Below are 24,955 nucleotides of genomic sequence, written 5' to 3' on the forward strand. Positions count from 1 at the left end.
TTCAAAGAAGACATATTGTATTTATTTAAAAAGCATATGGGCACAAAGCAGTCTTTACTGCTAACATGACAGGTGTGTAATATTAGAACAGTACTGTGTTTTGTTAGTAAATACCTCAGAAAGTATCAATAAATGTAAAGCACTGTTGTAAACAATATCAAAGCGGTAATATATACAATTGTTGCCTCCAACAGTTACCTACATTAAAAACACAATGACTGATGAACTCTGCTTGAAGAAATATTTATGATTCACACACGAGTAGGCTTTATGTACAGGTCCCTTCCGTTCAATATTGTAATTGTCATTAATAATCACACCGTAGATACTGAAACGATGCACTTCACTTGAAACGACTGACCTCTGATTTGCTTTTAAAAGAATCAGTTTTCAGTGGGAGAGTTAAAAGCAAAAGGATCGGGCATTTAAAAGCTGCTGTATCAAAGCAACAATATTGGGTTGCTTTGGAAATATAACCAAAACAAATAATTGATTGTGTGGTAGCAGCCGAATCATAGAAAATGATATATAGAAGACAGAGTGGTCCCTGATCAAAACCACACATCAGCAATGATGCTCTGTGGCACTAAAATAATTCCCTTATGCATGCAATAATTTCATATTCATATTACAAATTAAACACATTCCATAAATGCAGCTTGTCAAAGACTGAATAATAAATCAGTTTCAATGAAAAATGTTGGAGCAAGTTCAGTAGTCTTGGCACAAAACAGGGAATGTTATATCAATATGTACAACTTAAATGTACACAAATGCTTTGGCTATTTTCATAAAATTATTTTCAAATAAAAATGTATCATCATGTTGGGCCCTGTAGAAATTCCAACTCATTTGTAGGAACGCAGTGAAGTTGAAAATGCACTGTTTTATACAGATTGCTAGGAGAATGCTTGTATAGAACAGGGCACCATTCCACAAAGTAGGACTACTGAATTAGCTGGATAGCTGCACAAAGTAAAAGTAATTTTTACTGAGGTCCATCTCCAGATTTGCGCAGGGTCCAGATTTACACAGTACAGTTATCTGGCTAACGCAGTAATCCTGCTTTGTGGAACAGGCCCCAGATCACTGAGAATTTAGGGGGCGGTTTTTCACTCCTGTCGCAGTATGCCTCTTTTACACCTTCCCAAGCATTCTTGTTTCCTCCCGCAGTTTCAGATGGGACTTATAACATAAGAGTCTAAATAAACCAAACTATTACATCTCACAGTATGGAACTGCCCCCTCACACCTCCCAAGCACAAAGCCCCACACCATGTCTGGGACATGGAGGGGGTTCGCCACAGTGAGGCTGGAGCAGCGTGGGGGTTCCGTAGTGTTTGTGCATTGGGGGTCGGACCAGGGCTCAGGACCAGGGCTACCTCCTCACCAGCCCTGCCACCCCGGTCCCCTCGAGCCACTCCTATTCCAGGATGTCCAGGTAGACGGGTGGGTTCTTGACCAGGGCGATCAGCCGGCTGTGGATGTCCTTAATGACCAGCCTCTGCTGGGGCTCTCTCTGCCAGCAGCCCTGCATGAGGAGGTGCACTTCTTTGGGGCAGGTGCGCGGTCTCTCCAGCTCCCGGCCCTGCGTGATGCACTCTATGGCCTGCAGGACAGAGGAGCACAGCACAACCCAGCTCAGACACAGCACCTCCACCAACGCTGAACCAACACCAGCAACATCCTCATGTGTCTCCCATGTCACTCAAACACTGTGTGGCCATGGCGCGTCAAAGGACAGCAATAGAGGAATAAAGACACTTGCATCAATCATGAAGATGCACTCTGAACTCTTTGACAGGTGATCAAATTGATTGAATTCTATTGAATCAATATACAGTATATACATTTGATTATAGAATTAAATGGCATTCCCCTGTCAAAGGAATTGTTTTCCCTTAAGTGGATCAAAGACAACCCTCCTTATTTAACAGCAGTGAATCAAACACTGTCATCGGCTAAAATGGGGCAAATCATATTTCTGTCCAGGCTAATCCTGGGGCTGCTTGAGTACCCACTTTTGGGTATGGGTGACCTCACCCCCCACTTCTCCTAATCAAATAATCTGAAGAGCCTGTCAGCAGTAGACTGCATTGCGCTGTAATAGGCTTTCAATCACCGCAATGAATTTACAGAGATTTATATTGACTCATCCCAACATCCTCCGCCCCTCCCACAGATGAGTGTCTGAGGCCATCTATCTGCGCCCTCTGTAATTAGCCCGGGATGTCAATCATGGGCCGGGAGGGATTAGACTAACGAGGTTAAATAAAGTCGACCCAGGGCGAAGATGAGGGGAAATGGGATTAGAATGGAGTGTATGGGAAAGGTGATCTACCCCCACTCTGCAGCAGAGAGGCCCCTATTTCTATAATGGCAGTGCTGTGGTTTCACTGGAGTCCGCTCTTCTGGTGCCAAAACTCAACAGACTGGATTGTCCACTGTCCCTTCCACTGGTCACTTCTACCATTTCTGCCAAGCAATGCTGTGCCTCAACACTAGAAATACCGCTGCATTTTCTCAGCCTACATGTTTCCCTTAAAACGTTTCTGCCATTCATAGAACAATAGATGCAGGACCACAATACATTTATAAGCTATGTATTCAAAGTTAATTTGTATCATTGGATACATATAAAACACTGTCTGTTGGATGAACTTTATAAAATTGACCTGTAACGGTTTTATTGTGCCTTTGTCTGGTCCAACTGTACCCTTTCCTGGAGTTTTCTGTGACATTTTTTTCTGAAAAGTGTCAAGCTGAAACGAATGATGAAATATGTACAGTAACTTGCTTTAGATATACAAAGTAAAGCATGCTGTGTTCTCTATGCTCCTGTTCATTCAGAACATAAATCAGAAGTATTAGAGTAAAGAAACCATCTTGGGTACCTCGCTATTGGAGAGCTGGTACCAGGGCTGTTTCCCGTAGGTGAAGATTTCCCAGAGCACTACACCAAAGCTCCAGATGTCGCTCTCTGTGGTGAACTTCCTATACATGATGCTTTCTGGTGGCATCCATCGAATGGGAAGCATAGTCCGGCCTCCCACCTGACCGGTAGAGGAATGAGTGTGTTACATACTGTTTCTGTAATACGTAACGACGACTTCACACACACAAATTAGCATGAAGTGATTACTGAAAATAGAATATTACGTAAAGTATCGTAGGTACGTTTCAGTGTAAAACCTTTGCACTAATGATACCAGAAATGTCTGATGTTCTGTCTGCTTCAAGCACGCACTCTTAGTACACACAAATGGATATGCGTGCATGAATGTTCATACACAGAAGTACCCCCACACACAAAAGCACAGTAACTTCCTTTACGTGTGCATACACATGCGCACACAAACACGCGCAAAAAATAAATAAAATATACCCTGGTACGTGCCACGGGTTGCTATCATAATATCAAGTGGGTCAGTCATGTGTCAGTGCTGGAACAAGATCGGAGCAAAATTATTATTATTATTATTTTGTATTTAGCTGAGATCAGGCTACTAATCTCTGTACAGTGAATCCTGGATTGGTTCCCTAGACTATTCGGGAGTTCTGCAATACCTAGCCCATTTTAAAAGGAGAGCAAAGCTTGAATTTCAAGTTGCCAATGTTACTCACACTCATCTTCATTACCGTCCCGCAGGCTGTGGTGAGGCGAGGTAAGGCAATGCGTGCTCGCTATACGTATTTCGTTAACATTTCATTTGGATCCTAAAATGATAGCCTGCTATATCATAAAAAATCACCTAGTCTACCGGTTCAAATGAGATATCCACCGTAGATGTAGCTTGCTAGCGTTGCATGGGTTAAAAGACTGTAAGACCATCAAAGTTTTTTTCGAGTGTGACATTTAAAATTCAAACTACATGGTAAATACCTCATGTTCGTGCAGGCTCCCAAGCAACTGGGTTGCAAAAATGAACCTGTCAAAATAGCCTAGTAATCCGTGGTTCGTCTCATATAAATATAATTTTCTATGTAGTATAATGTACTGATAGCCCTTTCGGTTTCGGAGAGTTCGTAACTGCCGGGTGTGCAAACTACGAATTTGTCTTTTTGAAATAACGTTTATGGTCCCGTGCATGCCATATTAATTCTGCCTGCACGCGCAAATATATTTGCACTCATTCGCCCAAAAAAACGTATTTAATGTTTTATTACAGTATGCCTAGTATGTATGCCTCACCCTGTAGTAGTCAGTGCTGTATATGTCACGGGACATCCCAAAGTCTCCAATCTTCACCACCAGACCCTCTCCCACCAGGCAGTTTCGGGTGGCTAGGTCTCTGTGCACAAAGTGCAAAGAGGCCAGGTAGACCATCCCTGAGGCAATTTGAGCAGCAATCTGCAGCATCTGTGGCAAGGTCAGCTGACCCAAGAGTGGCATCTTGACCTCATCCAGAATCCGGGCATCAGGGCCATGAGCTCTGAGAGATGCAGGGAACATTACATTACGCTTTTATCCAAAGCCACATACAAAACAGTGCATATCAAGGTCATGCAACAAACAAACAAACACACCAGAAAAGGTACAATATAGCATAAAGCATTGGTTGTACCAAGACAACTACAACTTGAGGAACTGCACAAGAGTCCCAGATTAAGGTATAAAATGCAAGGGGTAAAGATAGACAAGTGACAATAGGTTAGGGGACTCCTGTAATGGGGTCAAGGTACAGTGTGAAGAGATGAGTCTTCAGACTGCGGCGGAAATGGACAGCGAGTGAGCAGTTCTTATGGGGATGGGAAAGTCATTCCACCACTGGGGAGCAAGGGTGGAGAAGCTCCGCAGTTGGGACATGGCTGGCAGGATGAGCAAGTCGGCCTGTGGCAGCAGAGTGGTCAAGGTGGCATGTGGGGCTGAATTATGTCCTGGAGGTAGGGAGGAGCCATCTTGTTGGTGGCAGCATAGGCCAGAGTCAGAACTTTGAATATGATACTAGCAGCGACTGGTAGCCAGTGGAGTGAACAGCTGGTCAGTGAGCTGCAACATCAGACCATGTAAACATGGCCATGTACATCGTTGACCAATGAAAAGCAGTGTCCTGAGGATTACGTTAATTAACATAATGCATTGCATTGAATACAGTTGTTATCCGTAATTGGGGTGACACGACGATAGTAATACAACAGGAGATGCTTCATAACCAGGGCTGCTCCTGCTTTCAGTCACTGTAACTGTCAACATGTGCTAAAAGAAAAAAACCCCCACAAATGAAGGTCATGAAAAAGGCACTTAGCTTAAAGGCATATGGTTTGTAAGAATACATTTTTATGAAACGTAATTACTTAAATTCACAGATTAAATGTTGGCTACTTAATAAATTGGCCCAAGTGTATATATCATATGTTACCCATCCCACTTCCATCAAACTTTGATACGCAAATGCATGTTGACCCATTTCCATTTGTCCTAATGATGTGCTTTCTGGCCTGTCGCTTGCGTGCTTCCCTCTGGTGTATATGGTGTCGGCCTCTTCTGTCAGGAAGTTGAACGTGTAATCACTATTAGTTTAAAAGGCAGGTGGCAGCATAGGAGCAGCTGCAGGAGCTGGAGCCACATCCAACTGTCTGCTGGAAATGTGATTTCTTCCATCGCACGATTATCATATAGTTTGTGAATGTTGCTCGTCCTCCCTATTTCCAATCTGGCCCTATGGACACATGGCACCCAGCTCTGGTCTGGATGCGTGTTGCTCTTTTGAGCCATGTCTCTAGACCCCACGCAGGTGCAAAACTGTCACGTGGACAGCTGGGTGCATGGACATGCCCTGGAGTGAACCGGACGCTTCCTAGCCAAAGTTTGCCTCTGTTCGTCTGTAGAATTTGAACTGAAAAGTCTAAAAAGCCTTTTTCAGCCATGATTCTTTCAGTTATTTATTCCTTTACTTTTTTAATAAGCCCCTTGCTTTTTTCATTTCTTCAGTGTAGAATCACTGGTTGTGCCACTTGGGCCTCCACCCACACTGTTGCATGGAGCATTGCAGCTAAAATGTGTGCACCCCTCAAATGTGCTGAGCCTGGGACAATTTGCCCCAGAACAGGACATGCAGCACTACAGGAGAGCTAGTTTCTACATTAAGAAACATATATATTTCCAAATAGCTGAATACACCGCTCACTCATGCATTTCCCCAAATTTCTTAAAATGGTAACTTTCAAAATCTTTATCAACGGGAAATTATTTTACTTGTTATTTCTAAATAATATTCCTTACTCAAGGGGAGATACAGAGCTACTTCATTTAAGGTACTGGCCACTTGTATTAATCATATTGCTGTGTGTTAGAAGACACCTATGCAAGTCAACTTGTTTTAATGCTTTAAATATGTGCATTGTACAACTTAGAGGATGTTCAGATGGCCACACTCATACACTTGGTCACAAGAGGGTGGATGCAGTTTGACAGTACAATACCTGAGGAAGCGGTTGAGGTCACCGTGCCTCATGTACTCAAAGACCATGGCCAGGGGCTCTCCGTCCGCACACACCCCGTAGAAGCGCACAATGTGCTCGTGCTGCAGGACTGTCAGCAGTTCTGCCTCGCGTTGGAAGTCCTGCCGAGTCGACTCATTGGCATCCTTGAGAGTCTGAATACAGAGGTACAGCCACAGAAGCACTAAGGTCTGGATTCAGCACACATTTCAAATAGAAGTGGATTGCACTCTTATTTCAGCCATATAATCATGTTACTGATGAAAGCTATGATAAAATGAATACTAAGAATGAAAAAAAGCAGTGTGGCTCTTTTAGGAACATCATTAATTTGCCTTTATATCTTACTTACAGTGTAAGTAAAGTAACTTCACATGTATTTAGTGAGTTAATGCTTGTAATTACAAAAAAATGTTTGTGAAGAAATGAAATGATGCACTTTACATATAGTTTGTATTTATATAGTTAAGGACACATTTTGATTGAATCAAGGACTTATTGTGCACAATACTTGGTGAATAACACAGCTCACATTCTTATATAGTAGTGTCACACCTGGGAATCAAACGGCAATTTATGGATCCCAATACCAGCTTATTGAGCACAACAGAATGTAACAATTGGTGGGTTCAAATGAATACAATGTGTAATATTATATAGCATGAATGTATAATGTATAGGGTTGTCCATCAGTATCATCATCTACTGCGGGTTCTGCATAACAGGGATGTGCTGTACCTTGATAGCCACCAGCATTTTGTCGCTGTCAGGGCTGAGGTTGGCACACTCTGCCAGGTAGACCTTGCCGAATGCTCCCTCCCCCAGCTCCCACTTGAGCACAATGTCCTGACGCTTAATGTGCTGAACACCTGTGGGCACATCAAGGTCTTGTTCACTGCAACATATTGTTCCATAAAAGAAGAGCATTGTGAAGTGTTACACAAGTTCTGCTAAAATGTTTGGTTTGTTGAAGTACCATGAATGGAAAAAAATTAAACTACTTCTAAAAGACAACTAGATTCATTAGGAAGTGGTAGAGTATTTGAGGATAAACTCATCTCAAATGGGCAGTGACATTACAACACTTCAGAGCCCTCATACTAAACTGTTTGCAGATAGTCAGGGACAGATATGAAAAAGTTGGATGAGCTGAGGATTTTTCTTTCCACTCACACATGTCCTTGTCCTTGATAATGCCACAGAAATACTGTGGATTCTCGACGAAGCTCGACAGCCCGGAGTCTAGGGTGCCCTCGTCTGAAGAGGGAGGGCTGGCCCCAAAGTTCATGAAGCGGAGGGAGACTGCAAGGTCATCCTCAGTGCCAAGGACAGATGCCTCTGCTTGTAGAGAGAAACATCTTGAATTCAAATTTTCTTCCTTAGTTACAAATGAAACTCACGTACATAAAAGCACTTAGAAATTAAAATGAAAAAAAGATTATGATGTATAAATAAAATCCATAGAATGGACTAAGCATTGAAACCTGATGATATGTATGCACTCACTGAGAACTTTATTAGATAGACCTGTACACCAGATTGTTAATACAAATATATAATCAGCCAATCATGTGACAGCAACTAAATGCATAAAAGCATGCAGACATGGTCAAGCGGTTCAGCTGTTTTTCAGACCAAATGTCAGAATGGGGAAGAAATGTGATCCAAGTGACTTTGACCGTGGAATGATTGTTGGTGCCAGGGTGTTTTGAGTATCTCAGAAACTGCTGATCTCCTGGGATTTTCATGTGTAACAGTCTAGTGTTTGCATAGAATGGTGTGAAAAACAAACAAAAAAACAGTGAGCAGCAGTTCTGCAGGCAAAAACACCTTGGTAATGAGAAAGGTCAGTGGAGAAGGGCCAGACTGGTCAAAGCTGGTAGGAAGGTGACAGTAGCACAAATAACCACACATTACAACAGTGGTATGCAGAAGAACATATCTGAAGACCAATAAGTGTAAAGAATAAGTCTAATAAATACCCGATCACTGAGTGTATATGGAAGTTGACATATAGTGTAGTACTGCTTGTCACATAGGTGGCTCTTTTTCAAACAATATAAATTCTGTACACACACTGTGTTCAGTGGAGCAGACAGGAAGAGCACTTAACACATTGATTTTCTATATTGGACACTGTCATTTTGATACAAGCTGCAGCTCTGAGTCTGAATTCACACTCTGAAACCATAAAAATGACAACACCTTACTTAATACATGTGCATGCTTGGTGATACATTACATAAATACCATATGTATTAATGTAGGGTATAGCTAAACTTCCAAGAAGTATTTGCCGTCAGCCTCTTTAGAAGTGTTTGCCTGAAGCAAACTTTTTTCAGAAGAGCAGTTCCTGAAATGGCTAGGATTGTCTCCACAGACAGGGTGGACCGCAAATGTTGCCCGTTTGTCTCCTTGTTGGGTTGCTAATGCAAAACAAGAAGTGAGGATGTCACTAACATGCTGCCGTTGTCTTGCGATGAAAAACCATTGGGTGGACAGTAAAACATTCTGCAACCAATTGAAGCTCTCGCTGGAACTATTAAAAGCCAAACTGGTTCCCAAATCCACTCAGTAAGTAACCACAGAGCCCCCAGAGGACAGACTGGATGGAGCAAAACAGGGAAATGAAGAAAGGAGAGGAGCAAGGCAATCAGACCCATTTAGACACCTTAAGTGGGGTCCGAGAGGACCAGCAAAGCCAGCATCCATCAGTCTTCTTTAATGGCCCTTTTCACCAGCTGTGGGACCTAATCATATTTACTTTTCATGCTGTAATTAAGACCTGCTTGTGTTTTCTCTGGCTTTTAGGGAGGGCATTGTGTACTGTAATGGCTGTGTACTTTCCCACTCCTGTACTTTGTCCGGGTAAAAATTTTAAAATATTTTGCGATGTAAAATATGATGTCTTGTCGAGATATAATCACTATTTCCAAACGTCGCAAAAAAAAGTTTGCCGAACCAGTGTTTCCGAACTTATGAGCTATTGCCGTTGTGTGGAAAACATCATCTGATCTTAGTCTCCTAACGTTTGGAGCTATTCCTTCACATCCTTAACATGTAAAACACAACAGCACCAATGCTCTGTGGGCATTTAGCTGTGCTATTGAATGAACCAACTGGTTGCTCGCGGTGAGGAGGTGAGGACTCACGGTGGATGCCAAATTTGGAGCGCTGTCCGCATTTGTTGATGACCAGAACCATGAGCAGCAGGAAGGTGCAGGCAAACACAGCCAGGCCGACAGCCACTGACACCTGTGGCCAGAAATAAAATAGGAAAGGAATACAAGAATATGAGACTACTGATGATGAGAAGAAGCCATTCAGCTACACCTGGTCTTGAATATACAGCATACTGCAGGATGAGTATGACCGTGCATCTGCTTTTATTCCACTTTGACAGCCAACATATTCATGATGACATCATGACAATGCAACAGACTTCACCATGCATTTAAAATGTGCTGTTAATGGCATGCTCACCCCGAAAACCCTGCTCTCCAGGTTCTCAGTGACATGGTTATTGGTTGTGTTGGTGGGAACTGGAAGATATCAATTAAGCTTGTTAATTAACATGAATTCACAAATTAAACCCTCATGATCATTGTAATATAGTAGGAAGATTTTGGAATTGATGTGAAATGTTAATTCAACCAGAAATGCTCTTCATTATCATCTATGCATCGACAGTGCTACGTTTATCAGTTAAATATAACATATTAATTGATTCCTATGTACAATGAACACTGTTCATACAACTTAGATTTAAAGTAACATGAAAATATTCTGTTAAATGTCAAGGTATTGGGACAGTGGCACCATTTTCTCCTGCTTTGGCTCTGTATTCCAGTACAATAGATGTAATATAAAACAAGAAATATGAGGATGTACATACAAAAACTACCATAAAGAGAAAACTACACCAGCATAACCTCAGAGTGTTCACCTCAATAACCAAACAGCTGGTGAGCGACTACAGAGTCCTGGACAAAGTCTTATGTATAGATGAGTATTAACCTCTACCAAGGTTATATAAAGAGTAGAGAAATGGGGCCAAAAAAGTTCAATGTTCTTCACTGGGCAAGTACTTCACCCTTCCTGAATCAAACTGAACGTGTATTTCACTTGCTGAAGACTGGAGGCGAAATGGCTGAGACTTCCCCTTAGCTCTTTCACCTATAACATCATTGGGAGGAGATGATACTTCCTTTCTCTAATGTTAACAGTTGTGTACATTAGTTTGTTTTTTTGCCACATATTTGCTCAGAAAAATATTTTTGAGATAATTATTTACATAACAGTATAGTTACCTTCTATCATAGGCCAATATGCCAGTCAGAAACATATACAAAAAAAGTAACTTATGTTGTGTCTGAGTTAACTTCACGGTCCAACCTGCTACCATTGTTTGACCTGGATAAAGATACAAGCTTACAATTGTTATTTTATGCCCTGTTCTCTGCCTTGCATGAAATTATTTTCAAAGACTGTCATTGCTATGGTGACAGGGCAAAGTTCTGCTCTAAAACCCAACTTAGAGTCATATAGATACTCAATGACTATGCAGTTGTGTTTTACAGCTGCAATATCAGGACTATGAAGTACATTTTTTGGTGATTGAGTTACAGCAAGCAGATGCTTGCTGCTGTTCATGTTTTAACAACTTTGGTCGTCTGTAATGTTCATTGTTACTGAATACTGCCTGGTCACATAGTACACGCATTTGTGAAGATTTTTTTGTTTGAAAGTATATTAATCTCTATCTGCTTTGCATTTTAAATATATGCCTTGTCACCGATATAGTATAGATGATACATTTTATCAATACATTTGTTTATAATTCAAACATTTTAGCATGCAATAACAATATTGTTGTCATTGCATAGAACAGTATGTGGTGGAAATGTATGTTCTGTATGTCATGTACATAGAAATTGGGACGTATCTATGATGGTGTATAGTATTTGCCTTAAATATTCTGATATGAGGCATTTCCATCTGGAATGTTGAAAATTATTGGTGAACAAAAAAGGAACAGAATAATTTTCCTATGGATCAATGCTCCTATGGGTTGTCCTCATATCAAATCATCAAAATAATTGTATTTGTATTGCATTTTCTGACAGAGATCTGTCCCAAGGACAAAAAACAGGTCTACGGAGAGTTCCTTGGACTTCATGGCTTGTTTTTTGTCCTGACAGTGTGAATTGTGGGACCTTATAGGCACAGGTGCCTTTCTAAACTATGTCCAATCAATGTAAATGAGAGATTTCAATTTTTAATTTTTTATAAATTCTAAAATTTCCAAAAACATGTTTTCAATTTGTCATTATGGGTTATTGAGTGTAGATTGATGGGCAAAAATGGAAATGTAATCAATTAAAAATGAAATCTACAGCCCAATAAAGTGTGCAAAAAGTGAAGGGGTCATAATACTTTCTGAAGCCACTGTAAACACCTTAAATTTAAGATGATATTTTGCACTAACTGTGTACTCATTGTTTTATTTCAATTGAGTAGAGAGCCCAAACAACAAAAATTGTGTCACTGTCCCAGTACTTTTGGATTTGAATGTACTTTGATGTAAAATATTCTGAGAGTGTAATTGAGGTATTTCATGCAGAGGAGAAAATAATCATGCAACAGGCTTACTTGGATCATCAATCAGGACTGGTATTTTAGAGAAAAGAGAACATTTTTCATGGTTAAAAACATGTAATTTGCAGGAAGCATCACAGGAACTTGTAATGGAATCAATATCATGGGAAATTATGATAAATGTTTTAGTTCTAACTCTTACCAGGGATAAGCCCCTCAGGATCAGAGGGCTCGAAGGGGTTGACCATGAAGTTTCCTATGGCTGTCTCTTTGGCACTGCCCAACTCATTCTGCACTATGATAGTGTAGTTGCCATTGTTGAGGTGGGTGGGCTTATTGAGGAAGAGACAGCCATGCTGGTCCGAACCATCTTCTCTGTCTGGGAACAACTGGGTGTAGATGAACGTTGACTCGGTTAGTGGTTTGCCTTTGTAAAGCCAAGTTATGTTGGGGGCTGGGTTGCCATCCACAGCAAAAGGGAAGCACCAGTGATGTTGTGCTTCAGCATTTCTCAGGTATATGATCCTCACAGGAACTGAGGCAGGGGAAGACAGGAAAAACAGGATGATTTGAGCCTTATTTACACCAAGAGTGGATTAACAACATGTAAATTCTGTATCCTTTTCAGAGATTAGGCCTACCTTCCAAGACCCTGAAGTACATTTATCAAATTGATGGAAAGTTTTTGAAGCAATTTGAAGTAAATAACTTTTTTCCTTTCCCAAAGGATTCTCCATGGCTCACTAGATACATGTAACAACAGAAAACACTTTGGATAATTGAATAATTCCTGTTTTTTATCTTAATCCTGAGATGAAGCCATTTAGAAATCGATTAAAAGAACATTTTTTGAAGGAGTTCTACACTTTTTGTGAAAATGGCCCTCAACTATCCCTCAGGTTTCTGGTATTATTTTCCATTAATCAATGTCTTCCATCTACACAGTAAACCTGTTGACCTAGTATGAATAATGGATCTCTATCTTGTGAGGGACCCTGACCACAAGAGTTACCTGGGAGCAAAGTGGACACAAGATGCAGGAAATTATTCCTCTGACTGAAGCAAGAGATGCTGATGCACAGAGGCCAGTCACTTTCGTGTTGCCTTCCATAGCTCTTAACCCATGACCCTACTCCAGAAAGTGCTTTGTATGGGGGATACCAAGACATTTAGCATATACCATCAGCAGTTAAAAAATATGCGGTACTGTATATGGGTAATTCAGTCACTATTTTTAAGGGTAATCTTGCGGTAAATGTCCTCAAACCCTTCTGCAGTTTGAGCACTGTAAACACCCAGCTGATCTCAGATGTAATTAAGGAAAGGCCGTTAACGAGCATCTGTCCAGCAGTGGGCTGATATTGACAGATGAGGACAGCCACACACTTAGGGCATGTCAATCAGCACTTGCCAATTTAGGTTTCCGGAGTATGAGGGCGAGGTCCATTAGCAAGATTCAAGCAAGATCTGATGCTTTTCTGAATTCTATCATCCCAACCTCCCACCTGCCCCCCATTTCCCTGGCATTAATTCACTCCCTTGATTGCTTTCCATCTGTCTGCAGTTTATAGCACTCCCATGTCCAGTCAAGTTGTTTTGCTATTTATGTTTTATCATTATAGTACTGCATGGAGGTGAATTCATGAAGTTATGTCATATTTGGCATAACATGTTGGCATTCTGTCGCTACTTATGAAGTTTATGAATGCATTATATATGCACAGTGTTCTGCTCTTCTGTGTGGCCCAAATTCATACATAGACTAGTTGCATCATCATTGTATTTGACTCTCAACTTTATCTGACAGAAAGTGTTTAAAAAGGTTGGCACGTTGTGTGTTTAATGCGTTGTGTGTTTTGGAGACTAACATTGAATGTCCAGCAGCACCATATCATCCCCAGGGCCTGCCCTGTTCTCGGCCTTGCATGTCAGGTTGTAGAGGTTGTCCTTGGCAGAGACATTCACCATATACAGGGTCAGCTCCAGTGTGGTGCCCCTGATCGCCTCCTACAGGTCAAACCATGCACCATTTTTATCACATCACCTGCTCAGCTTGCAACACTCTTTAGCATAAACAGCCATATTCACTCACTGTACCACAGACAGTTCTGCTGACATGAGTGATTTTGTTTTATTAGACATTTTTTATTTATTTATTATTATTTATTTTCACTATCAAATTGTGAACTACATACAGTGATTAAAGCAAATTAAAATTTATTTCAACATTTCATTAAAATCTTACAGATTTATTCCAGCAACAGGCCATGATTCAACAGAAAATCTAACTTTCTTGTTTTGAATTAGCCTGCTAAATTGTCACACTTGTTCGAACATGTGGCATAGTTAAAGCAAGTAAAATGCCTGTTGTTTTATGATGATTCCTGGCAGGCTGTCCTGCTTTGATCTCAGCCTTACCTGGAGTGTATAATGGGAATCCAGATTTTCTGTGTTCCACCTGACTGTAGGGATGGGGTCACCTGTCACCTTACAGACAAAGGTCAAGTTCCCTCCCTCTTTAATGGTCAGCTGGGGAGGAGAAATAGAGACCTGAGGCATACCTGTAAAAGACAATGACAAAGAGAGCGCATATTAACATCTGTAGCGTGATCCTTCTGGAGAACTGTGGTTTCTTTATGGAGTTGAATAAGGCAATCTGGTCTGTCTGATACATTTTATAATAAATGACACAACAGTTGGTGGGAAAAATATGTGATTCTGATTGATATGGTGTGATGGTAAAGGAAACATTCCACTCACTGCAATTATCTATCACCATGTCCTCTAAGGGCTTCGGATGTCCATTAGAGTGGCAAGTTAATGATTGGCTAATGAGGTCACCACGCTCAATATTCTGCCATTGCTGGAGCCAATAGATATCACAGGAGCAGGACAGGGGGTTGTCCCTTAGAATGCTGGAAGGAAAAAGAATCACGTATCATAATCAAAGGATGAAGGCATTAAAGGTCCTGATAATAAATGAAGGTAAAAGCAGTAGGCTCCTTGCTATTTGGGGTGAACACACTCACAGGTTTAGAAGTGGAAGATTATGGAACACCCTCCAGCTGATGTGTTCTAGGGAGTTGGAAGCCAGGTTCCTGTGTGACAATAGTAAACATACTGTAACGAAGGAACTTCTCTTAAACTGGTAAAAATCCTTCCATTATCACACGCCGAATAAGAATGGAAAGAAAGTGCTTTGTCGAGACAGCTTTGGTTATGATCTAACTCTTTCATTTGCAATTCCTTTGATACCATATTCTGTTCGGTGTTTTGTTTTGTCTCATGAATGGAGACACACTCAGATGGAAACATAATTGTGTTTTGACAGCAAGACACTGCTATCTGTGGTAGCTCAAAGACAGAGGGTAACATGAGGGCCCAAAATGTATTAAAATGGGATCAGTTAAAAGCAGTGCCTGACATACGGTGCGTGACTACATACATCCTGTCTCATGTGTCTCTATGGGGCAAGTGTATGAAAGCAGCCTTGCAGGGAGACATTCGATGAGATAAAAAAGGAATCAATTCAAACAGTTTACACTGAGCGCCATGGCATTTTACAGCATTGGCTCAAATACTGTACTATACAATAAATAGATCTATATGTTCTCATGGTGTACATTAGGAGATTAGCGAGAGGCCACTGAATGTATTGCTGTGAACAAAGCAGAACTACTACCTCTGAGATGCGCAGCTGTGCCTGTATTTAATAAGCAAGGAGCAGCTCTGCTGCTTTATTCTTTAGTGCAAACAGGACAGCTCCATTGATGATCCCTACAAGGAGCAAAGCTGTGAAAGCGGAAAATATATAGGCCTACTGCACATCTCCTATAGAGACCTATTCATCTGTGAGGAATACAGTTATGCTTAAATTTTACATCTGGTCATTTTTAAGAATGACAAGAAGAAGGAACCATTTTTCAACAATAAATAGCAAGTAAGGAGGGAATGATCTCTCCTGTGTGTTGGGGGCCTAATTCTTGATAAACCACGTGTATGGTCTTTATTTTGCCTTAACTAAATAACTTTAAATTGTTCATTGTTCAAGGCGAAGGTAACAGGGTTATAGATATGGTTGCGATACATATAGGAAGTGCCATAGTGGATAATCAGACCCCTGTGTAGATGGGGGAATGGTATATGGGTTGAGTGTCAGCAGCTCTTGGGCCTGACTGCGTCTCCCCACATCCTGTGGTTGTTGATGGATTTTGTTTGGAACTGCCATTGTAGATCAAGAGTAAAATAGCCACCCTACTCAGAGCTCACCTTGAAGTCACTGGCAGTATTTAAACTCATATTAAACAGGCTATTGATGAAATGGCTTCAATGAGCTAGCATGACACTATGTATGTACGTAGACCACATAACTTTGACTTGAATGAAATATTATTTATTTTGTTACATGAATGCTCTGATTACACAAACTTCAAAACACCTATCATTTCAGGATGATTACTACCTGCAGTTTCCAGAAAAAGTGCCTAATTATATGTTTAACGAAGATGCACATTGGCTGGAGATTAGTTGGAAAATACACTCAGTGAGCACTTTATTATGTAGACCTGTACCCCAGCTTGTAAATGCAAATATTGAATTAGCCAATCATGTTGCAGCAATTAAATGCATATAGGTTCAGCTGTTTTTAAGACCAAATGTCAGAATGGGGAAATCTATTTGATCTAAGTGACTTTGACCTTGGAATGATTGTTGGTGCCATACAGGGTGATTTGAGTATCTCAGAAACTGCCGGTCCCCTGGGATTTTCACACACAACAGTCACTAGAGTTTGCAGAGAATGGTGCAAAAACAAAAGGGCAGAGCAGTGGTTTTGTGAAAAAGTGTTCTTAATGAGACAGGTCAGAAGAGAATGGCCAGACTGGTCAATGCTGATAGGAAGGTGACAGTAACGCAAATAACCTCACATTACAACAGTGGTATGCAGAAGAACATCTCTAAACACACAACACATCAATCCTCTTAAGTGGATTGGCTACAGAAGACCAAGTCTCAAAAAAAATTCTAATAAATACCATGTAAAGTGCTCACCGAGTGTATACTAAAGGCAAAAGAAAAAAAAATCTCCATTGCTTTTTTGTGCAAAGTTATGATTTGTAACACTAACATCCCTTAAGGACTGGTGCTGCCGGGCCTCGTTACGGTTGAGCTGGTCTGAGTCACAGTCCTGGAATGCTCCCCTGCTGGTGTAGCGTGAATATGAAGCCATAAAGCACAAAGATAACGGCAGGCCACCACTTGGGAAGCGTGCCTGTGGAATTGATACATATCCATATTGGCAGGGGTAATGGGGGGCCATGAGGGGTTCAATTATTTGTTTTCCTTGCTCCAGAAAAGTTCATGTCAGACGGGTCAGCCATCAAGGCCTATCTGTTACCGGCTCGATTCAGATGAAAGCCACAGGGAGAGAAGGGCCGGGAAATGCAGCTGCTCCCCCTGGTTATATAGGAATGGGGGTGTGGGCCGGTAAGACGAGAGGAAATCAAGGGACAGAATCTGGAAAAAAATTAATTTGCAACCCCTTGAAAGCGACCCCCATATGGAGTATGCAAACGACCCCCACCATCCTGTCTCATGTGAGTCCCCCCTCCCCCCCATATGCCCTCTTTCCTTGTATCCACGGTAAACCCCCCCCAATCAGAGGCACATCTGTTACACTATGCAGCCTCTGTGAAATATTGATTAAGTGATAATGGACCCTTAGTGGAGTGTATTTATTATGCATCAATTGTCAATAATCTGCCCAAGTGAGCGAGTAAAAGGTGACTAGTGGATGTCTTCTCCAATTACTACAGACCCCCCCCTCCCACTGCCCCACCCCCTGGCTCCTTATCCACCCCTGCTCCCCCTACAGTACCTCCTGTCTTTCTACTGATCTACAAAACAAGGCATGGGACACGTAAATAGAGATAAGATAAGAATCAGACAATAGTGATCCCCGTTATGGGATTGAAATGAATCCAGACTACTTATTGAATAGAAAATGCTCTTAATGATAAAACAACAACTTGTTACTTGTTTGGCTGGTGCCTATAGAACACTGTCAGAAATACTGATACATGCATATTCTGAATAGTGAAGATATGTAGGTGTTTTTCCAATTGTAAAACAGCTTAAATGAGTATCTTCTTAAATTAGTATTCCAATATACTATATGTACTGTATCAGCCCTGCAGTGGAACTATTCAGTGGTAATGCAGGATTTAGTCATTTAGTGGACCTCTAATTAAGGATAACTGTTGAAAACTCCAACAAATTATCTACATAGTTCTCGTTTGTGAGAATTGCAGTAGGGAAAATCAAGGTTTTCTTGAAAACATGAGCTTGGTAGCAGAGACAATAAATGAACATGGGACATTCACACACATTGAATTCTGAATTAGAATAAGAGACAGATGGCGATGCCTCTCATTGATTGATAGCTGCAAACCATGAACCTCAAGTGTGTTTAGGACAAGAGAGAAAGATAATCCCCTTGTAAAGACAAGGACACTTACACATGCTGAAGCTTGAGGTTAGACTGAAAAGCCTTCACAGAGATGTGTACAAGCCGACAGTTAATGATCGTGCTGGTGAAAGGAAACAGGAAGCAGTATAAGAACAGGCAATACGGAGTAACTTATCTGATCATATCTGTACTGTGCTTGAACACACGCGTGCATTATGAACAATAAACACATGCTTAATACAATGAGCCTGGCTCGTCACAAGATTTAAAAGATACTGTAGCTCTTGGGAACATTAGAAGCAAAGCCTGCTCTACTGTTGTATTCAGTAAAGCATTGTGCCAAACCCTGCCTGCCCAGTCTGGCTAGAGAAATAGGTATTTTTCTCAGGCCATAGTTTATTATTATCCACACAAAAGCCAACAAACACTTTGCCCTTTGCTTACTGATTATATATCTTTAGAGATCTTTATAAATGTAATACATGTATACTTCAATTCACACAAAAGGAGGATTGATCTCCCCTTTCCAATGTATGAAAAATTAAGAATTTTTGATGAAGTTCATTGTGTGCTAATCTTTTACTGTGCTGAGGAGCTTGTCAGGGAATATTGCTGCCCTCCCCCCCAACACACACACACAAACACTGCCCTGAGGGCCCATTATCCCACCATTCTAACGTATATTAAAAACCCAACATTCAATACTTCACTGCATGACTCTAACCAATGTGGTTGCTGCTGCCCTTCACAACCGAACTGTATGTGAAATATGTATAAATAATCATATGGCTTTAACAGATGCATCATATACTATATATATATATACATATATATATACATATATATATATATATATATATATATATACACTACATAAATATATTTCTACACACACACACAATATGTAAACATAGGCCACTTACAGATTCTTCAGCTCTTTATAGCTGCCGAGATCTGTCTCCGTAATGTTTTCCAGGTTTGGTTGATATTCAATGTAGCTAGTTCATGACACATATGGAAACACACACACAAAGAGAAAAATCATTAGCATATGCAATAAAGTATTTATCTGTTTTTATATATTATACACAAAAGTATCCAATCTGATACAGATTTCAAACATGTAGAAAGCAGTAACTGGACCCTAAATGTGAAGTAACAGAAAGTTTACCAATTTAAACAGACTTAACCAAATGCCTCACTGTCGGCATTCTAGCTTTATTCATGTTTTTATCCCATGCAAACATTTGGGGAGAAGAGGGCAAAATAGAATAGAAAGAAAACCCACAACTACATGAATCCATAAACATAGACCATTCCTGTACAACAGCCCCTAAAGAAGTGAACCATGTCAGAGTAGCAAATTATAAATCTCTGCAAAGAAAAAATATTGTGATACTAGGTCATAATCAAAACTTTAAATGAGAGCTTTAAAATCACGTATTGTAGTGTGAAACCGTCTATTTGAAGGTAACATAATAGGATATTGCCAAATGCCCATTTGAGGCTTAAGTCTGACAACAGATAGCAAAGCCAGAGAACAGCGGACACCGTGAAATAAACCGCAAAGATAGTATTGTAAATAAATATTCTGGGGAGGAGTATCGACAGAACTCTCAAAGTATAAAAACTCCAGTGACATCATTGGCAAGAGAATAGAGCATTGATTAATATCATTTTTCACACTAACAGCTCTCACATAATAACCAAAGGCCTAATCTGTGCTCTGCTCTGCACATTTTCCCTCTCGTAATGGCAAACAGTTGTTGCATCTTCACTTCAGAAATGCAATAATATAGTTTATTTTCTGAAAAAGTACCCTTGGAAATTATGTTTAGGTGGTTGAGTGGAGTAGTGTAATGACTGAGTGTATTTTATATGTTTGTATTCAGATGCTGTATTGTTATATAGCCGTATCCCAAAGAGGATGTGTTAATGGTGTTGTGCTATTACTGATATGTCAATCTGCTATTACTGATACAGTACAAGGCAATACAATTGCAACAGCTATTACTGCTAGAAGCTCTTCCAACAATGACAATGCTACTACTGCTACTACTAGGACTACTTCTACCTTGACTCAACTACTATTACAATGCCATTACAACGATTTAGTAATACTAAATAAATTACTACCTTATACTATCGCTGTTATGTGGACTACTACAAAAAAGAAGAATATGAATCATCAAGATGCCAATCTTTATTTATTTATTAATTATTTGAAAATACAGTTGCCTTTATGTCTTTATCAATATTGGAAATGGAATGCCTTTCATTTGCCTATCGTATGGAGCCTGAGAGTGTTCCCCTGGGTTCCTCAGGGGAGTCAGTGTTTCAGTAATTGTCCTCCTGGTGGTATGACCTGAGCTCTAATTAGTCATTCCACTACCAGGAAGAGCCTTGCTGAGAAACACACCATCACATCACACACAGGGAGCTCTGGCTTCAGGCCCCTATCACTGCATGCACATCTTCAAGGGGACAAGACAGCAGAACCCAAACATGAACATGATACAGGTCTGTGTTGTGCTGCAAACGTCAAACACCAGCACTCTTCACCTCCCTGCATCATGTTGGTTTTCATGGTGGGAAGCTTGGTCAGATGGACATACTTGTATTTATTTTGTCTTGTTGTACATCACGCTCACTGTTGGGCAGATTACTTGGAAAATGTAATCCAACTCTGATTTGAAATTACATGACGGATACATTGAAAGGTTTAATCTGATCTGATTACTTTTGGAATACTTCCAGTTTCATTAACCAATGATATGCCTTAATAGATTTTTAAACATGAATACAGTTTGTTTGCAAAGTACATTTGTTTGTATGTTTCTGGCAAGACTGCAGTTTCTTTTTTCTTTGAATTTGAATACATACGCTCAGCCTCCTGTGTAGGCGAACATGTGGTGAGTGTGCTTGCATGTGTCTGGTGTTACTATGATGTTACTACGCAGTACATGTAGTATTCTTGTGTGTGTTTGTATGCGTGTAGCTATGATATGTGTATGTATATATTGGATGTTGAAGTAATCCAAAATGTAATCATGCAATCTTTAGAAAGGTAACTGTAATGCTGTTTTAAAAAGTATTTGGACTGATTGGTTACCTATTGTAATCCGATTACATACTCCAGATAACATGTTGTGGGTTATTACCCAGCACTGATCACCCTGATGGATAGTACATGGCCTGCATATGACTAAAATATAAGATACCAGAATAGATCCTTCCACATTAATGACATACTGCATGTTTCTATGGGTACTTAAAGTCATGCCAATTTGGGACTTTGACACTTGTATACATCAACAACACTGAAGTTGAATAATCTAATAGGATAAAAAAAAGCTTTGAATCTTTTCCAACTAAGAACATAATATGACTATATGCAAAATAGACAATATTGTTTCAATTTGCAGAAGCATGAATGCTCTACACAAGTAAAAATACAGACAACAAAATTTGTCTCCGATTGACCCGTTTAGTTGTAATTTAATCACGGAGCAGGTGGAACACGAATCACAACTCACCCAGGCTCATTGGATTGAGCCAAATGGGTAATATTTCATTTCTTGTTCTCAAGCGGGCATTCGTTGGCAATTCACTAAATTACATTTAAAATATAATGCATGATGAATCTCAGGTTCTGTGCCACTGATAATGGTCGTGTGTTCTCTATTTGTTCCCCAGGGCAGATATGTTTTCCCCATACTCTGGCCATTTCACAAACACTGAAAAGTGTTAGCTTTTACAGCCACATATCAGCACACACACACTATCAGAGTTATTGACAAAATGGCTTGCTGTAGATTGAGGAGTGTAGCACTGCAAGTGGCAATTTCTATGTAAATCTCCATGTAATGTCTCCATGCAGAGAAATGTTCTGGCAGTACTGTAGGAATGATTATAAATCAATAAGTTCAACAATGTAAGAAAATGTTTTGTTTACACAGAGAAATTAAAATGGTAACATTTTGCCGAGAGCATTTGCTTTCTCTTCCATATCGGCAAACATTAAGGTGTATTAAACAATCCCAGATAGAGCAAGACCCCTCATCTGTCCACAATAAAAGTTTCGTTGAAATGCATCTTGGCCTTTAAATGCACTTTAAGTGTTGGCTTGACTTTGACATATGATCCAGTGGTATACAGAGGGATTTTTATAATAAGGCTTTCATGAAGAGAGTACAATGGCAAGACCTCATCTGGAAATGAAACCTGCTCATTTGTGGCATGAACTCCTTTATTATGAGAACATATTAGTAGTCAGAATATTATAATATTGGATATTGCCAGTGATTTGGGGCTCTTACGCACTACCCTACACTACTGTTAAAATATGACACTACGGTTGGACAGGTTTTCAGTGATACATAATCGAAGCCCGCATTGCCCAAAAAAGTGTGTCTTTTCCATTAATGCAGTTTAGTTTGCGCTACAGGCAAGATGGTGTCAGACTAGACATCGCATCTGAAAGAAGTACCTGGAATGTAAAGCTCAGACTCTTCTCCTGACTACTGAGAATGGGAGTGTTTACAGAGGAATCAGCATAGTATCATTACCCCCCCCCCCCCCCCCCACCCCAGTCTCCACTTCCCTCTTATTACTTATCGATAGACTATTCTATCGATAGTGTATTCTTAGAGCTTGTCGAACTCAAGTACTGGCTGTGCACAACCAATACACCTTCCAGCCTGAGAACTGGACTGGTAGATCAAGTGGATTGAGTTTAGTCTGGATTTGTGACTCAAGTATGGCTACAGTATGTTAGATATCAACTACTGTTGCTGACACATACTGCAATGTCTGAGTAGAGACAAAAGGTGTAATAAGTATTAATAATTTGATCATTTTTTTTAAATGTATACTACATGAGATCCAAGTATGGATTATATTGTAACGAATTGCAGATATGATCCACAAATAGGAGTAACGCATCAGGCCAGAGCATACAGTAAACACTGATTAAAAACTATAGACCTTAATATAACTAATGGAGAAATATATTATGGTCTGACATATAGTCCTAGTGTGGCAGTTTTTGTGTAATCATCATTATAATGCTCTCATTTAGCAAAAATAAAAATAACTAAAAAACCATGGGATAAAAAACTGAGCTACTTTTAAAAGTAAAATAATATTCCCTTGTACCCAATTTGTTATTTTAGTTGAATCAGTATAGATTCTTGTAAAAGGTTAAATTACTTCAACAGTTCAATTGTTTTGAGTAATTCTTGAGCAAGGCCATGACAAAATCCACAGAATACGTTTAACATTTCACATTGAGACACTCTTAACTATGCAATAATGAACTATATTTCAGTATTCGTAGTCATATGCCCCACATATTTAGCAGAACTGAAAAACTGAAACAATGTTGGTGTTGGTTAAGTTTTATTTTATTTTATATAACATGACCTGGTCTGGTAATGAAAAAATGATAACCTGTTGGAACTGCATGATTTTTCGCAGATATACTCATGTAAATCGGGTTTAGGCTGCTAACGGTGAGAGCAGAACGTTTGGTGCAGTCTGTGCGTCACTACAGCAGCATGCATATCTAAATGAAAACATGCATTGAATGCATGAGCTGATGTTACTCACCGCCCTTGTATATTTATATGAATCCATCACCTTAATTGAACTCTACAACTACAGCAATTCCTTTATCTCTAGACCTTTGCGCGCCTTGTTTGCTTTGGAGTTCCAGTAATCATTAACTCAAGAGTACTGCTAAAATAAGATTTAGTTGGATCAAAGCAAAACCAAAGTAAAAAATTTTAACTTCCAGATTTTCTTACTTTTGAATAGTGGTGACATTAGTGGGTTTTAAACTATTGCCTAAAACAATGTTAAAGTTGTACCGGATTAACATCAACAAGAGGGTTAATTATGACACTCTGCCATGATAATCAGTACAATCATGACCAGATCACACAATATAAAAAAAAAGCATACAAAAAAATCCTTCCCAGTAAAGGAGACGATCCATCCCAACATAAGAACCGTGATATTTAACACCTCTAATTGCATCACGCAGAACACATAATGGTGCACCTCCCAAGATAATTCATAAGTGAAGCACTTGTTGTTCCAGAGGACTAGGAATGTAACCCAAGAATTAGCAACACTTTAATCAGAATATCATTATTCCGGATAAAGAAAAACCCAGCACCAGATGTGTGTAACGCGAGCCTTGGCTCTGGCAAAGATGGGCATGATTTGGAGGCGCCTTCATGGATGGGCAAAAACATTAGAAGCGAGTAGAATGCATTAAACTGAGAGAATACTAGTTGACCATTTAAAGCGACCTGAGTGCTAAGCTACGGTTTGTGTGAGAAAATGAAGCTTACATCTTACTTACATCTCGGTGACGTTCTCGCTCTCCTGTGGTGCCAGCACGGGGATGCTGGCCACACTGTCGGGCTCCAGGCACTGGAGCGT

General features: G+C 40.1%; 1 protein-coding gene across 1 annotated transcript; it reads right to left on the minus strand.

The window, feature by feature from the left end:
• ntrk1 (neurotrophic tyrosine kinase, receptor, type 1) lies at window positions 1-24,918 on the minus strand. Its single transcript, XM_061243257.1, has 17 exons — window positions 24,865-24,918; window positions 19,429-19,503; window positions 18,555-18,626; window positions 15,069-15,137; window positions 14,800-14,954; window positions 14,458-14,600; window positions 13,908-14,046; window positions 12,242-12,574; window positions 12,094-12,111; window positions 9,925-9,983; window positions 9,594-9,696; window positions 7,615-7,782; window positions 7,180-7,310; window positions 6,424-6,596; window positions 4,193-4,433; window positions 2,895-3,053; window positions 1-1,609 (listed from the first exon to the last, which is right to left on the minus strand). The coding sequence occupies exons 5-17, from the start codon at window positions 14,816-14,818 to the stop codon at window positions 1,424-1,426; spliced, it is 1,872 nt and encodes a 623-aa protein (XP_061099241.1). The 5' UTR covers window positions 14,819-14,954; window positions 15,069-15,137; window positions 18,555-18,626; window positions 19,429-19,503; window positions 24,865-24,918; the 3' UTR covers window positions 1-1,423.
• Between the last annotated feature and the right edge of the window lie 37 nt (window positions 24,919-24,955).

The sequence above is a fragment of the Conger conger genome, chromosome 1 (genome assembly GCF_963514075.1).
Source record: "Conger conger chromosome 1, fConCon1.1, whole genome shotgun sequence".
In the NCBI taxonomy this organism is placed as follows: domain Eukaryota; kingdom Metazoa; phylum Chordata; class Actinopteri; order Anguilliformes; family Congridae; genus Conger; species Conger conger.